This window comes from Tasmannia lanceolata, unplaced genomic scaffold (genome assembly GCF_043159265.1).
Source record: "Tasmannia lanceolata isolate RefF3 unplaced genomic scaffold, GAP_Taslan_0.1 ptg000020l, whole genome shotgun sequence".
Classification (NCBI taxonomy): Eukaryota; Viridiplantae; Streptophyta; class Magnoliopsida; order Canellales; family Winteraceae; genus Tasmannia; species Tasmannia lanceolata.
The window spans coordinates 31,039,343-31,055,952 of record NW_027518697.1 but is presented as its reverse complement, the minus strand read 5'-3'; the positions used below and the strand labels follow the sequence as shown (position 1 = coordinate 31,055,952).

Genomic DNA, 16,610 nt, shown 5'->3' with positions numbered 1-16,610 from the left:
CCCCCCTTAGCATGTGCTCTCGGAAATCCCATTTTTATTGAACTTATGCATGCATGCACTCATTTTCAATTGATTAAATTCCATCACTGTACGTGCATGTCTTCCTTCAAGCTTGGCCGAATCCCACTTTCTAAAAATTCCATCACTTTCTAAAAATGCTAATGTAGTTCCCTCTTTTAGAGAAAGTGAATTGCGCATCATGGCATGATCCAAACCACCCATTTGAAAGTCCCCATAGTGGTTTTCATAGAGCAATCTAACCGTCCAAATGGTGGGCGATAATGTAAATTGGTTGTACTCCTCTAATTCATCTCCATAACTTGATCCGAGCCGTTAATTTTAATGAATGTTAGTAAAACCCCTCAAATCATCTCCCACGGCCGATCCAAACCATTCACTTTATTGGGACACAATGTAAATGTTGATTGCACCTTTTTTACAATTCCAATAATATGATCTTGTCCGGATATATCAACAAATCCAACAGTTGGGTTGCCCAACAAATTGTCTGGATCATCATATATAGTCAAAATTTCCACCCTCTTGGTCTCTTGTGAAATTCAGCCAACATTGGAAATTGGTTGTTTCTCTTCAATATTTCATCTTTTAGCTTCAATTCCTTCAAAAATCCACTTAGAACCCTGAAACACCATAAACAAGAAAATACCTTAGTAGCACTGCTTTAAAGGACAAAATATGTGTGTTTCCTATCACTACCATTCACACATAAATGTGTTCATCAAATTCTCCCATACTTGAGCTTTGCTTGTCCTCAAGCAAACAAAAAGAAAAACTAAAACAAACACAAAAACTAAATAAAAATAAAATCCTAACTCACTTTCGTAGGAATCACGATTGCACTTAGCGCGTGCAACAAGCCTTTAAACCCTTAGGTTACCCTAGTGGACGAGTTGTGTCTCGTGAGTGTTTGCAGTGAATAAACACACAAAATTCTAAAAATAAACTTTTCTTTCAAATCCCACTATAGAGTAAAGCCAAAAAAATTTCAATCCTTTTTCTTTGATAAATTGCTCAAAATAGAAGAACAAGAATACCCCCATACTTAAACTTTGCATCCTATCCCAAGTTGGAAAAATTAGAAAAATATTTTAATCAAGGAATCCTCTTTTGAATTTGTCATACTTTGCTCCCTTAAACTTGCCTCTAATGTAATCGTACCATAAAAGAAATTTGATTCGGAAACTTCGTAGAAAACTTACAAATTTATATGGTCCACCATACTTTCAACTTTTCCCATAGTTTCTAAGAATAGAACTCATTTTTTTTTGTAATCCTCTACTGCTTTTGGCGTGAATGACATGCAGGGCATGCACCAGACACCCGGCTACTAAGCAGTGTCCGACTAATCTTTGATTTGCATATGTCATAGACATTGATGCATATGAGTTCAAGCTTTACTTTTGATTACGTGCAATGCTTTGATTTATTAAGCTTTCTAATTGACCCATGTATGGAGTTTTCAGTCAGTTGCTCTGAAGCCAGTTGGCTTTAAGGAACTAGGCATAAAAACCCTTCAGACTTAATAGCTCAAGTCAACAAGGCTACAAATCAAAACTATAATCAAGAAGCAAACTTTCTAAAAATCATTCTTTCTTTCTTTGTTTCAACCTTTCTTTCCTTTTTATATATACCATATAAAAAGCAAGTTTCTATTTCTATTTCTTATTCAAATCCTTTTAAAAAGAAAGATTCCAAAAGAAAACAAAACTAAGAAAGGAAAGTATTCTTTCTAATTTTTCAAATTCCAAAATTAAAATATCCACTAACTTTATTTCTTAAAATAAGAGAACAACTTTCTTTCTAAGAATACCAAGTTCTTTCTAATTTGCGAAAAATTACCAAAAATAAAAAGAAAGGAAATTTTCTAACTTTAAACCATAGAAAAGAATAGAAAATGAAAGTTTCTAAAAGCTACCCCCCCATACTTGAATTATGCACTGTCCTCAATGCATTAAAAATAGAAACAAAAATATGAGGACTAAAAATAGAAAGGAGGGTACGTACCGTATTTTCTTAAGTAGAATTGGAATAGGAAGGTTCATGGAGATCCATGACTTCTTCCATATTCGGCTGTGACAACTCAATAAACGGCTTTAAACGTTGACCATTAACTTTAAAAATCTCACCATTGCTGGGATTTAGAACCTCGACCGCACCATGGGAGAAAACTTTGTTAACCACATATGGTCCATCCCAACGGGATCTTAACTTACCTGGAAAGATATGCAATCTTGAATTGTAGAGAAGCACTTTTTCGTCCTCTTGAAACGATTTTCTCAAAATATGTTTGTCATGAAAAGCTTTTGTCTTCTCTTTATAGATCTTTGTATTCTCGTACGCTTCATTGCGCAACTCCTCCAATTCAGAAAGTTGTAATCGCCTTTGAACACCTGCAGAAGACAAATCAAAGTTTAGTTTCTTAATAGCCCAAAAAGCTTTATGTTCCAATTCAACCGGGAGGTGACAAGCTTTGCCATACACAAGGCGGTAAGGAGACTGACCAAGATCAGTCTTGAATGCCGTCCTATGAGCCCACAAGGCATCCACTAATCTAATGGACCAATCTTTGCGGTTTGGATTCACTGTCTTCTCCAAAATTTGCTTAATTTGCCTATTTGAAACCTCCACTTGGCCACTCGTTTGAGGATGATAAGGGGTGGCCAACTTATGAGTAATACCATATTTCTTCATAAGAGCTTCAAACGGTCTATTACAAAAGTGCTTACCCCTATCACTAAGGATGGCACGAGGTGTACCGAAGCGTGAAAAAATATTTTCTTTAAGAAATTTGACCACCACCTTGTGGTCATTGGATTTGCAAGTAATGGCTTCAATCCATTTTGACACATAATCTACACCTAACAAAATATACAAGTTTCCAAAAGAGTTGGGAAATGGTCCCATAAAATCAATACCCCACACATCGAAGATTTCTACCACTAAGATCGGGTTAAGGGGCATCAAATTTCGCTTTGTAACTCTACCTAATGACTGACAAGATCTACATGCCTTACAAAAATCAAAAGCATCCCTAAAAAGACTTGGCCAATAGAAACCACACTGTAAAACTTTGTGCGCGGTTTTGTTTGCACTAAAGTGGCCACCACAGGCTTGATCATGGCAAAAAGATAGAATCGATTGGTGCTCATGATCGGACACACATCGTCGGACAATTTGATCCGAACAAGTTTTGAACAAATAGGGATCATCCCAAAAGAAATACTTTACCTGTGAGTGAAACCAGTATTTGTCTTGGTTGGACCAATGATCCGGTGTAGCACCTGTAACCAAGTAATTCACAATATCTGCATACCATGGCTCACTAGAAATAGCAAACAATTGCTCATCAGGGAAGTTTTCATTAATTGGACCTTCGTCATTCTTTGCATTAGGAAGTCTAGACAAGTGATCGGCAACCAAGTTTTCCGTACCCTTTTTATCTCTAATCTCCAAATCAAACTCCTGAAGAAGTAAAACCCACCTAATGAGGCGAGCTTTAGCATCCTTCTTTCCAACAAGATACTTGATTGCCAAATGGTCGGTATAAATTATCACATGCGATCCAATCAAGTAGGACCAAAACTTCTCCAATGCAAACACAACCGCTAGAAATTCTTTCTCAGTAGTGGTGTAATTGAGTTGTGCATCATTGAGAGTTCTACTTGCATAATAGATTACATGCGGCAATTTATTGAATCTTTGACCCAACACGGCTCCTATTGCAAAGTCGGAAGCATCACACATAATTTCAAACAGTTCGGTCCAATTAGGTGCTCGAATGATGGGAGCCGTAGTTAGCTCCTTTTTCAAACACTCAAAAGAATCGAAGCATTCTTTGGAAAACTCAAATTTTTGATCTTTTGCTAACAAGTTGGTTAGAGGCCTAGCATTTTTAGAAAAATCTTTTATAAAACGCCGGTAAAAGCCCGCATGGCCCAAAAATGATCGAATATCCTTCACACTTTTGGGTGGTGGAAGATGGACAATGAGATCCACCTTGGCTCTATCAACCTTAATTCCCTCTTTAGAAATCACATGTCCTAGAACGATGCCCTCTTTTACCATAAAATGACACTTTTCCCAATTGAGGACAAGGTGCTTTTCTCTACTCCTTTCTAAGACTATTTTTAAGTGATGTAAACATTTGGCATAGGTGGAGCCATGAATAGAAAAATCATCCATAAAAACCTCTAAGAAGGTCTCCACCATGTCAGAAAAGATACTCATCATGCATCTTTGGAAAGTTGCTGGAGCATTGCATAAGCCAAAAGGCATGCGTCTATAAGCAAACGTTCCAAAGGGGCATGTGAATGTCGTTTTCTCTTGATCTTCAGGAGCTATGAGAATTTGGTTGTAACCGGAATATCCATCAAGAAAGCAATAATACTCATGACCCGCTAACCTTTCTAACATTTGATCAATAAAAGGCAAAGGAAAGTGATCCTTTCAAGTAGCGGCATTAAGCTTTCGGTAGTCAATACAAACCCGCCACCCTGTTTGAATACGAGTAGGAATAAGTTCATTGGTGGCGGATTGTATAACGGTAACTCCCGACTTCTTAGGCACTACTTGGACGGGACTCACCCATTAGCTATTCGAGATGGAATAAATGATCCCATTATCTAACCATTTTAAAATCTCTTTTTGGATGGCTTCCTTCATCACAGGATTAGCCCTTCTTTGATGTTCCCTTGAAGGTTTGGCACCCTCAACGAGATGGATGTGATGTTGCACAATCGAAGGGCTAATTCCTTTGATGTCAGCCATTGTCCAACCTATGGCTTCCTTGTTATCTTTTAGCAATTTAATGAGTTCCTCCTCTTGAGGGGAGGTTAGGTCCGCAGCAATTATTACAGGCAAAGTACAATTATCACCCAAAAATGCATAGCGTAAATGAGAAGGCAAGGGCTTCAACTCCAACTGTGGCGCTTCTTCGATTGATGTCTTTGGAAGAGATGTTGCGAGTGGTCCAACAGGTTCCACGTTTTGGATGGCAAAAGCTTTGGAAAAGAAGTCATCTCCTCCATCATCTCCTAGTGCCTCCAAGCATTCTTGAAATCCTGCATCAAAATCAATTTCAAAGTTAGAAACAATATCATCAGGAAAGGAATGCAACATATTGATTTCTTCATGAAAATTGGGCTGCTTACCCAATCTAAAGACATTAAAATCAACCGATGTGTTTTCAAAAGATAATTTCATTAAGTCATTCCTACAGTTAATTAAAGCATTGCTAGTAGCAAGGAAAGGCCTACCAAGGATGATAGGGATTTGATCCTTGATATTAGCAACGGGTTCGGTATCTAACACAACAAAATCTACGGGAAATAAAAAATCACCTACTTTAACTAACACATCCTCAACCATCCCTTTGGGTGTTTTAATTGATCTATCCGCCAATTGAAGAGTGACGGTGGTTGGTTTGAGGTCTCCTAATCCTAGTTGCTTAAATACCGAAAAAGGCAAGAGATTTACACTTGCACCCAAATCCAAAAGAGCATGTTCAATATTTGTGTTACCAATAGTGCAAGAAATAGTAGGACATCCTGGATCCTTATACTTAGCCACCATTTGTTGAGACAAGATGGAACTTATATTTGCGGCCAAGAAAGCTTTCTTGGGCACATTAGTTGTGCGCTTTTGTGTGCACAAGTCTTTCAACACTTTGGCATAAGTAGGGACCTGAGAAATCGCATCTAATAAAGGAATGTTAATTTGCACTTGTTTAAACACATTTAAAATTTTATCCATGGCATCTACCTTCTTATTATTAGCAAGTCTCCTTGGAAAAGGAGCTTTAGGAATGAAATCTCGTGCAGGGGGAGAAGTTACCTCTTCTGGACTTACCTGTTTGGGCTCCTTTTCTGAGCCTGTGGAGGAAAGTTCTTCACTTACCTCCTTTGGAAGATCTTGCGCATTTCTAGAAGGTTCAGATCTGACCTCCTCCTTGTGGTAATCTCTACCACTCCTTAAAGCATATACGGCATTACATTCGTTGGAGGGCTCTTGCGGCGGCAAAATTGGTTGAATGGCATTCAACTGATTTGGCGGTACCTGTTGATTCACATTCATATTCACGTTCCTTGGATTAGGAACGGGTTGACTTGGCATCTTTCCCTTTTCTCTCTCATGCAACGCCATGGCAAGTTGGGAGATTTGCTTCTCCATGTTGTGTTGGCTTGTCATGAAAGTGCTAGTGAGAAGTTCTATGCTTTTTTTCTAAGGAAGCTATGCGTGCCGACTCTCCTTGTTTTTGAAAACCCGGCGGTTGCTGATTTGAAACATTATTAATCATGGGGTTTTGAAAAGTAGGAGGGGAAGGGGGGGCCGAACAAAAGTGGGAGGGAAGGTGGGCCTAGGTTGGCCGAATTGGCCTTGGCCTTGGAAATTAGATGGCCCACCTTGACTCCATGAAAAGTTTGGATGATTTCTCCATCCCGAATTATAAGTGCTAGAATAAGGATTATTAGAATACAAAGCACTTACATTCTCATTAGAATTACCAAATTTAGCAAGAGTTGGGCACTCTTCCATGACATGGTCCGTGGCTTGACACCAACTACACATAGGAACACTATGTGCAATTTGATTGACTTGTGAAGGTCCTTTGACAACTATGGCTTCTAGCCTTTTGATTAGGCTATCAAGATGGGCCTCTTTTGCCACGGCACCCTCTATTAGAAATCCCTTACTTGAAGTGGCTCTCTCACCGTCTTGAGTGGATTCCCACTCTCTTGTTTTTTCCGCCAAATCAAGTAAGAAGTTCCATGCCGCGGCCTCATCCGTGAAAGATGTAAAACCGTTAGGACACATGGATTCAAGAAGTTGCTTTGTTTGGTAATCTATGCCCTCATAAACAATTTGGCATAAGTGCCACAAATCAATTCCATGGTGAGGACACTCTTGGAGGAGGTCTTTGAACCTCTCCATAAACTTAGAAAATGACTCTAATGGCTTTTGTTTGAATTGTAACATATCATTCCTAAGCTTATTAGTTTTATGTAATGGAAAAAACTTTTTTAGGAAAGCGACGGCGAACTCCTCCCAAGTGGTGATGAAGTTCATTGGTAAGCCATAGAGCCACTTCTTTGCTCCATCCTTGAGTGAAAACGTAATAAACCGCAACTTTACCGCATCATCGGTAAGTTATTGCAACTTAATCAAAGCACATACATCTTCAAACTCACGCAAAAATAAATACGCATCCTCCGAAGGGAGGCCATGAAAACGAGGAAGCAAAGAAATAAATTGCGATTTTAGCTCAAAATTATTGCCCTGCGCAATCGGCAATCTAATGCAAGAAGGTTGCGCGGTTCGGGCCGGATAGAAGCGATCGCGCAAACTCTTGGGCGTCTCTTGTTCTTCCGCCATGACTACTTGATTTGGATTTGGTGCGATGTCTTCCGCCGTCTCTAACCGGTTTGATCTTTCTAGTCGATTGGCCGAGTTCCGCACCCAACCTTCACTCATAAACACAAGAAAACCAAGTAAGAGAGATGGATAGGCAAGAAACAAAAAATATAACTAAACTAAAAATAACTACTAATCTAACATTTCGAATAATTAAGATTCTAATGCAACTCTCTTCCCCGGCAACGGCGCCAAAAACTTGTTTGAAATATTAAATAACCGCAAGTGCACGGATCGTGTAAATACGGGTCGAACTCAAGGAAGAGAAATCTAGTTGTCAATCCTATTCTTTTACCGATTAGAATACTAGCTATGATATAATGTTGCCTGGAATGGACTCAGGATTTCCGTGGACTTAGACCTCGGAGCCAACACTATATATAAGCGTGTATTCTATTCAATCTAAGAATCAAATTCAACTACGATCTTGATTTGGAAATCTTAATTTAGGCAAAGTGTACCAAAATTCTAATAATCTTTATTAACTACTTATCTAATATAATTAGAAAACTAAAATTCTAAAGGCCTAAGTTAATTGAAAAACTGCGAAAGTAATTTGGAATAGTGTAAAAATCTTAATTCAATATAAAAGATTACTTAGGGTTAGAATCCACCATGGGTTTGGATTAAATTGATTAATTAAAACAACTCTTGAATTGGGTTGAAAATTCGATTAACTAGTCAATAAGGAATAAGATCAAAGGGATGTCATTCCTTATAAGTAATTAATCAAATCCACTCTCCAATTTACATTGATTATATAGAACTTTATATTTGTTAATCAACAATCATTCATACGAAAGGGGAAAGCCAATGGCATGAATGATTGGGATTTTCCAAACACAAACTCCTACACAAATTTTTCAATTGAGTAGATTGCTTTAATTGTAAATATTTCTCCTTCCCCATGGTTTCAACTAAACCCTAAGTAAATAGGATTTAGTTACTCATGAAGAAGGGAAGAAAAACAAAAATAAACGAGATAGATGGGAGAAGAATTGCCATATAGAACTTGAAAGAAAATTAAACAAAAACTAATTACTTCTTCACTAACTTGAATTGAAACAAAATTACATCAAATTGAACTTAAAATAAATAACAAAAATTAAATAGAACTTAGTCTTTTTCTCATCCAACTTTGGTTGTATCTTCCTCCTTCAAGCTTTAATGTCACCTTGAGTTTGCATGGTGGATGATGATGCCTTGGATTGAGAGTTGAAAAGAAAAAGAAAAAGAAAGAACAAGAAAACCTAAGGGAGAGAGCTTGAGAGTAGTGGAGAGAAAAAGAGAAAATAGAGTGAAAAGAATGTCTTCTTTTTTCCCATATGTAGCTTTCTTCCCCTTCTATTTTTATCTCCAAGAAAAGACACAATCTTGGCATCTTTTTGTATTTTTGGCAACCCCACCTGTCTTTGGCAATTTCTGAAACTTTTAGTATTTGTTGGTAAGAGCAAACTTACTCTTTTCTTTATTCACAATTTTAGCAACTTAGCACCCATTTTTGGTAAGTTGTCTCTTCCTTTTTGACCTTCCAACGTAGGAATATGGGTTAAGATTTTTGCCACAAGACGAAATAGAATGATTATGCATATATTATAAACCATATAAAATCTCATACATAAAGGGAATGAATTTTAGCAAATGCAAGTGGGTCCCACATAATTGAATATATATAAATTACATGCAATTAGAAAATACGTGGGAAAGGTGGAGAATTTGGCAACTCTTTGTTTCCTTCTTTGGTGGGTTCCACTTATATTATATAATATATATTGCAAGCCAAAAACCAAAAACGTGGGTTGCTTTCCCAATCCAATAGAGAGAGCCACACGTGGGTCCCACCATTGCATGTAGAAAATTGCAAAGTATTTCTTTTCTTACAAATTCAAAAACGTGGGCTGCATGCATGCTATATTTTTACCCATGTCCAAGTGGGTCCCACGTGAGTATGCATGTGTAGCAATTAGGAAATATTGCCTTCTAAAAAGTGGCTGCATGTGATTTCTTAAAGCAAGAATAGAACAAGAAAATTCTAAACGTGGCATCTTGCTCACTGCCATGGTCAACAATTCCAAAGTTTTTAGAATTTTCAAATTAGTAACCACAGCCCCTTTTTCCCAACGTTTTGTGAATTGAGGCAAACCTCAAGTGGGCCCAAATTATAAAAGTGAAGCTTCTATTTATCAAAGAATAGATATGCTATTTTCCATGTTCGAGCATGTTTACTTTTTTTCGATCCATGCATGGCTTTCCAAAAGCCATGCCATACGTGACACAAAGCTTTTAGAAAGAAGAAGATATCCCCAAATTGCCCCCCTTAGCATGTGCTCTCGGAAATCCCATTTTTATTGAACTTATGCATGCATGCACTCATTTTCAATTGATTAAATTCCATCACTGTACGTGCATGTCTTCCTTCAAGCTTGGCCGAATCCCACTTTCTAAAAATTCCATCACTTTCTAAAAATGCTAATGTAGTTCCCTCTTTTAGAGAAAGTGAATTGCGCATCATGGCATGATCCAAACCACCCATTTGAAAGTCCCCATAGTGGTTTTCATAGAGCAATCTAACCGTCCAAATGGTGGGCGATAATGTAAATTGGTTGTACTCCTCTAATTCATCTCCATAACTTGATCCGAGCCGTTAATTTTAATGAATGTTAGTAAAACCCCTCAAATCATCTCCCACGGCCGATCCAAACCATTCACTTTATTGGGACACAATGTAAATGTTGATTGCACCTTTTTTACAATTCCAATAATATGATCTTGTCCGGATATATCAACAAATCCAACAGTTGGGTTGCCCAACAAATGGTCTGGATCATCATATATAGTCAAAATTTCCACCCTCTTGGTCTCTTGTGAAATTCAGCCAACATTGGAAATTGGTTATTTCTCTTCAATATTTCATCTTTTAGCTTCAATTCCTTCAAAAATCCACTTAGAACCCTGAAACACCAAAAATAAGAAAATACCTTAGTAGCACTGCTTTAAAGGACAAAATATGTGTGTTTCCTATCACTACCATTCACACATAAATGTGTTCATCAATCTCCGGCTGCAAGGACGATGGCGCAGGCGGAGGAGGATGAGCTGTAGATCTCAGCCTACGAGGATATGTCTGCGGAGGAGCGGGAGGAGGAGCCTCAGTAGCCTCAGGAGCCTGTAGTGAAGAGGAGGGATCACAGACATGAATAGTCTCAGGAACTAATACAGGAGGGGAGATGAGAGGAGCTGGAAGCGCGGGGAGGGGAAGAGAAAGGTCCGAGTCAGGAACTGTGGAAGGAGTCTCATGAGAAGATACAAAGTAGGACTCAGACTCGAAGAATGTGACATTGGTAGACACAAAGGACTGACGCAGGCGAGGACTGTAACAGTGATAACCTTTCTAGGTACGGGAGTACCCAGGAAAGATGCATCGTTCAGCACGAGGGTCCAGCTTATCAAAGCCAGGACCAAGGTGGTGAACAAAACACACACCCCCAAAGACCCTTAGGGGTGATAGGAAAGGGGTCATGACCAGGGTATAACACAGCAAAGGGGGAAGAGCCACCAAGAACCGAGGATGGAAGCCGGTTGGTAAGGTGGCATGCAGTAAGAACAGCATCACCCCAATAGCTCTTGGGAACTTGCATCTGAATAAGAAGAGAGCGAGCCCCATCAAGTAAAGAGCGCATCTTCCTTTCAGTCACACCATTCTGCTGAGAGGTGTGAGCACAGGAAGACTGGTGGAGAATACCTCGACTGGAAAGAAAATCCTGGAACCCATGGGTAGTGGAGAAATATTCTCTAGCATTATCTGTGCGCAAGCATTTGAGGGTACAATCAAACTGATTTGTAACCTCAGAATGAAAAGTACGAAAAGCAGAGAAAACCTCAGAACGATCGTGAAGCAAATACAGCCAAGTCATGCGAGAATAGTCATCAATGAAAACAACAAAATATCTATATCCAAAAATAGAAGGAGTTCTCAGGGGACCCCATACATCAGAGTGCACTAAAGCAAAAGGGTGCGAGGCCCGACTAACAAACCTAGAGGGAAAAGACACACGGTGGTGTTTTCCAAGTTCACAGGCCTCGCACTGAAAAGACTGAATAGGAACAGAAACTATAGAGGTGCGCCGTAAGCGCTCAATGCATGGATGACCAAGGCGGCAGTGCCACTGGTAGGCGTCGACAGAACTGTGTAAAATGGTACGGGGGGGGGGGACCTCCATCCAGACGATACAACCCATCTACCTCACGTCCTTTACCAATCGTCCTCCCAGTCGCAAGATCCTGGAATAAGCAATAAGATGGATAAAATGAGACATAGCAGTTAAGATATTTAGTGAGCTGACTGACTGAAAGTAAGTTAAAGGGAGACTGGGGAACACAAAGCACAGAGGAGAGGGTAAGACCAGGGTAGGGAGAGGTACTCCCTGTACCAGAAATGGGAGTAGTACGGCCATCAGCGAGGGTCATACACTGAGAGGAAAGAGGGTGAAAAGACCTGAGTGATGATAGAGTACCTGTCACATGGTTCGAGGCTCCCGAATCAATGATCCAGGAGCTCGAGCTACTGAGAAGAGAGGCAGGAGTGCTACCTGGCTGTGCAAAGACAGCACTGGGAGGATGGGCGGCCAAGCGTAGGCGCTGAAGCTCATCATAGTCGGCCTGAGTGAAAGACGGTACAGCTGGGCTGTAGCCGGAGGAAGATGCTCGAGGATCAGAGTCTTCCAGAGTAGAAAGGTGCGCTGATCACCCGAACTGAGATGGCGGCGGGGGACGACGCTCAGGATGTAGCACATAACAGGTCTCATCACGGTGGCCCTCGCGCCGGCAATGTGTACAATATGGATGAGGTCGGCCACCTTATCCCCTGCCACTAGAGAAATCCGTACCCATGGTACGTCCGCCACGGCTAGAGTCACGGCCACGGCCTCGGCCAAACGTTCCACCACCACGGGCAGGACGATCTCCTACTGCATATGCCGCGGTAGCATGACCATAAAAAATAGCAGGAGTAAGAGAGGCTCCACCTAGACACTGTTGTGCCCGCTGATAGACCTCCTCGAGGGAAGGTATAGTGCCAGAACCATAAATCTGCTGGCGAAAAAATATAAACTCGGGGCCCAAGGTCTCGAGAAACTGAACAACTCGAAGCTGATCCCGCTGCCGAGCGGCGACGGCTAAGTCTGTCGTCAAGGGCATAAAAATGTCGAGGTGCTGACAGTGAGAGACGAACTGACCATAGTATGTAGAAAGAGGGGTGTCACCACGCCGAAGATGCATCCACTCAGAATATGTGGCACAAATACGGGAGAGGTTACCGACGCCTGAAAACATAACCGCAGTATGATCCCAAATCCTCTTTGCAGTCGGAAGCTGCATCATAGTCCCTGAAATCTGTGGGATCATACTCTGCCAGAGTAAACTACGAATATGAGCATCATCCGTTTCCCACTGCTCATAAGTGGGATCCAAAGCCGCAGGAGGGTCACGACGTATGGTGTAGACCTTCCTTTTGGCAATGAGATAAACTTCCACCGCCACTTTCCAATTCATGTAATTGGAACCATCAAGCTTGACCGTGGTCATCGGGAGGAAGGAGGCATCACCCGATGAAGGGGAAATAGGGGTAGAAGAAGAAGAGGCTGTGTGTGAAAGGGATGCCCGTCGAAGGGGTTCGCCCGAGAGAGGGATTTTCTATAGTAGGAAGCTCCATAGAATGATGAAGATGAAAGAGACACAACACACCACGTCAAATCAAGGGAGAAGAGAAAATGAGAATGCCTCTAGGGCATAAAGGGACCACTATGTGTGGCGAGAGAGTGTGTCGCGGCTCCGGAGAGCTTGAATAGAAAAAGAAGACATAGTAGAACCTCTAGGGCATAAACGTAGCCGAGAACGAAGAAGAAAAAGAGATAGGAAGAAATTTAGACCATAGAGATAAAGAGGGGAAGAAACTTAAGGTTGTTAGGTTAGATTGGAAGTTTAGGAAGGGGAAATTTAGGGTGGGAGATTATTTGGGAAAGAAATGGAGCGGAAAGGGTGGTGGAGTGTGGCGGAGGGTTTTACGGCAAGAGGGACGGGAAGGGGGGCATGAAGGTGAGGGAGGGGCGGGAGGTGAGAGAGGGGCAAGGGACAGGTTGGGTTGGGTTGGGGCGTGAGGGAGAGAGGGAGAGAGGGGCGAGGGTTGGGGCAGGGGAGAGGGGCGAGGGTTTGCGAGAGAGTGGGAGTGGGAGAGGGGCAAGGGTTTGAGAGAGAGAGGCGGGAGGTAGAGAGTGGAGAGGCAGGAGGAGAATGGAGAAGAGGGGCTTCTCCAAGGTCCCTAGGGCACAAAACCCCTAGGGCTCTGATACCATGTTAGAGTGAAAGAAGAGAATGGGAAGAAAAAGGAAGAAGTTCTGTTTACTCCCCCTCACTTTAGTATTTATATAAAGAGAACATACAAAGACCACTATGCCCTTAGGCTATGCAATACACTTTCTAACAGGGCTATTTTGAACAGGGGAAGTGGGAGTGCTGATTGTGGAAGATGAAGAGAAATGGGGATTGGATTAGATATGGAGGTGATTGGCGGTGATGGAGGTGGCTGTGAGAAGGTGAAGAGGGGTGACGGTGGATTTTGGTGGGGTTGGAGGTACCAAGGAATGCCGAAGATGGTGTCTCAGCCTCCTCCTTTTTCCTCTCTCTTGCTTCTCGTTGCAAACCTTAAAAGTCCCCTCTTTTAATTGCATTTTGGGTTTTTATATAACCCTAAGTTGGAAAATTAATCTGAGCCATCCATTTACCATCAATGGCTATGGCCTTTTTGCTCTAGAATTCTCTAGAAACTATGACATCTTCTTTCAATCACCATCATCCATTTGTCTCTTTCATCCTACAGCCCACATTTGTTGCTTCATAAAGAAGCCATGTCAAACTCCAAGAATGCCCTTAAAATGAGAGATTACTTCATTTATTACCCAAAACAATTTTTGTTTTTGTTTTTTTCTAGAAAGAAAATTCACTTTTCTTTTAGAAATAAAAGATAGTGTGTCATTACTACAAGTAAATATTAATGATAATATTAATAATAAATAAAAAGGATTTACTTCTCTAATTCTGATGTTAAACGGATCGGATTTACCATTTACCAGATTCGCATCCACTAAGAGCCAGATAGCTCATAAACGGATTCGGATAATATCCGCTTGAAACGGATTCGGATAATAATCGCTTTAAACGGATTCGGATGCGGACGGTAATCAAATTTTCGAATATCCATTTACACCCCTACTTTTTTGTTTCAAAGTCAAATACCAAGGTTTAGGTCACTTTGAGTTGGAGTAGGAGTTTAGAGAAGATAAACCCTATTTAAGCAACAAACAACTTCCCTATTGTTTCACTTTTGACTTCTTTGTTGACGTGGAAGTTCTATGGAGAAACTTCAGGATACATTCCTGCACAACATCAACACCAATAAACAAAATGGTAGTTTTTTTATATCAAAAATATGGAAATACAACAGATTCCCCTCATGCCTTCTGTAGATTTGTTTTTTTCTTCTTTAATCATCCAAATTTTAGGCTGCAATAATCAGCCCATTGTTCGCGTGTTTGATCGGGTTTATGCCAAACACGTATCACATACTTGCAAACCAGACGGAAGAAGTCCATGAGATTGTGATAGAGGGGTGCTCATCGATTTGTGAGTTGTGGGGTATCTTCATGAGGCAAGTGAGCCCATTGCATCCACCAATGTTCATGGCGCTGGATCCACACGTGCCCTTGTTGCGGGCCCGGCATAGGGCGAGGAAAGGGTCGATCCTTTGTTCCTCTTTTCTTGATTAGGGCGTTCAAACAATGGGACCACAGTCCTTGATGGTCTTTTAGGACTTTGATGGATTGTCCATCAGTAGATGGAGAGGATATTTTTTTTTGTTGTTGTTAGGCTTAGTTTCGGATGAGTGAATTAAAGCCTGGATGAGCTTTGTGATGGCGTCGGAATCCGGGTCTGCGATCGTACGGTCGGTAGAGAGCCTCCGCGGGGTCTACAATCACAAACACAGGCGGTCAGGGGGGTCCGGGGTGGGTCCCGAACGACCACTTCGACACCCAAGTCATATTCTTTGACCAGTCAATATAAAGAAAAGCGAGAGGAGGAGAGGGTTTGATCAGGTTTACCAAGGCCAAGACGCGGGTTCTTTTCTTGGTTGTCTTGTGGAAGATCTAAGGGAAGTCTTTCAAAAAACCGGATCTTCTCTCTTCTTCCCTTCTCCCCCTTTTAAGAGGTGGCATGCGGACCTTTTCATCATTATGGAGAGAAAACCTTCCTTTCCAGGATTGGGCCGTTCTCCTGTTCCGACGGCGCGCGTGGCTCCGCCGGATAATCCCCTCCATAATTTGTGATGATGAGACTTAGACGGTGAGAAAGTGACACGTGTCGTAATCATACGGCTTTGCTGTTTCCCAGCGCCTTTCCTCATGATGGTTTAGGCTTTGTTGGTGCATGGACGACACGTGGCGAGATTTGAGAGCAGCGCGGTATTTATGTCCCATCATAACACCCCCTTACTCCTTTGGTCCATTGAATGGGCCAAGGGAGTAATGTTTGGTCAAGCGGTGCCATGGTGAGGGCATTTATGGGGGCTCCAGAGTACGAGGAGACGTGCCGTTTTATCCGGCGGTCATCCCCGGGAAATGGTAGCGTCATCATGTGGCTTTCGGTCGAAGGCACGTGCCGGGTGGGTCGCTTTGTTTTGAGACACAAAGGTTTCTCCCTCGAGCTTAAAAAGGAAGACCATCCCGGCGTTCTATCATTTCTTTTTTCTGAGATAGGTGTTTCTCCGCACCTTTTCCCTTTTTTCGGCAACATGTCTGGTTCCCCTTCGCCGGTTAGGGGCAGAGCCCCTCTTTCCCAGGAATCATCGAATGACCCCGACCTCTCCTCCGACCCGGAGAAGGACCTTGCAGCCCGTTGGAAAAGGGCTAGGAGGGACTCGGGCCCTTCCTCGGGCTTTCCCCCCCTTCGTCTTTCCTCCTTGCCTAGGAAGGACAAGTTGTCTCGCTCCCGTGTCGCCACTGTACTTGGCATTTTCCATCTGGCAGAATTGTATGTCGGACCCTTGTGATGGGTCCCGAGCCTTTCCCCACTGTACTTGGCAATTTCCATCTGGCGGAATTGTATGCCGGACCCTTTGCTTGGTTTTC

At 41.7% G+C, this 16,610-nt stretch overlaps 1 protein-coding gene and 1 non-coding gene across 2 annotated transcripts; one reads left to right on the top strand and one right to left on the bottom strand.

The window, feature by feature from the left end:
- Positions 1-6,904: 6,904 nt before the first annotated feature.
- LOC143855367 (small nucleolar RNA R71) lies at positions 6,905-7,011 on the top strand. Its single transcript, XR_013237859.1, has one exon. It is a non-coding gene; the product is annotated as a small nucleolar RNA R71 (small nucleolar RNA).
- Positions 7,012-10,462: 3,451 nt separating this feature from the next.
- On the bottom strand, positions 10,463-13,014 carry LOC143853957 (uncharacterized). Its single transcript, XM_077363651.1, has 5 exons — positions 12,318-13,014; positions 11,801-12,149; positions 11,674-11,712; positions 10,915-11,379; positions 10,463-10,802 (listed from the first exon to the last, which is right to left on the bottom strand). The coding sequence occupies exons 1-5, from the start codon at positions 13,012-13,014 to the stop codon at positions 10,463-10,465; spliced, it is 1,890 nt and encodes a 629-aa protein (XP_077219766.1).
- Positions 13,015-16,610: the final 3,596 nt, after the last annotated feature.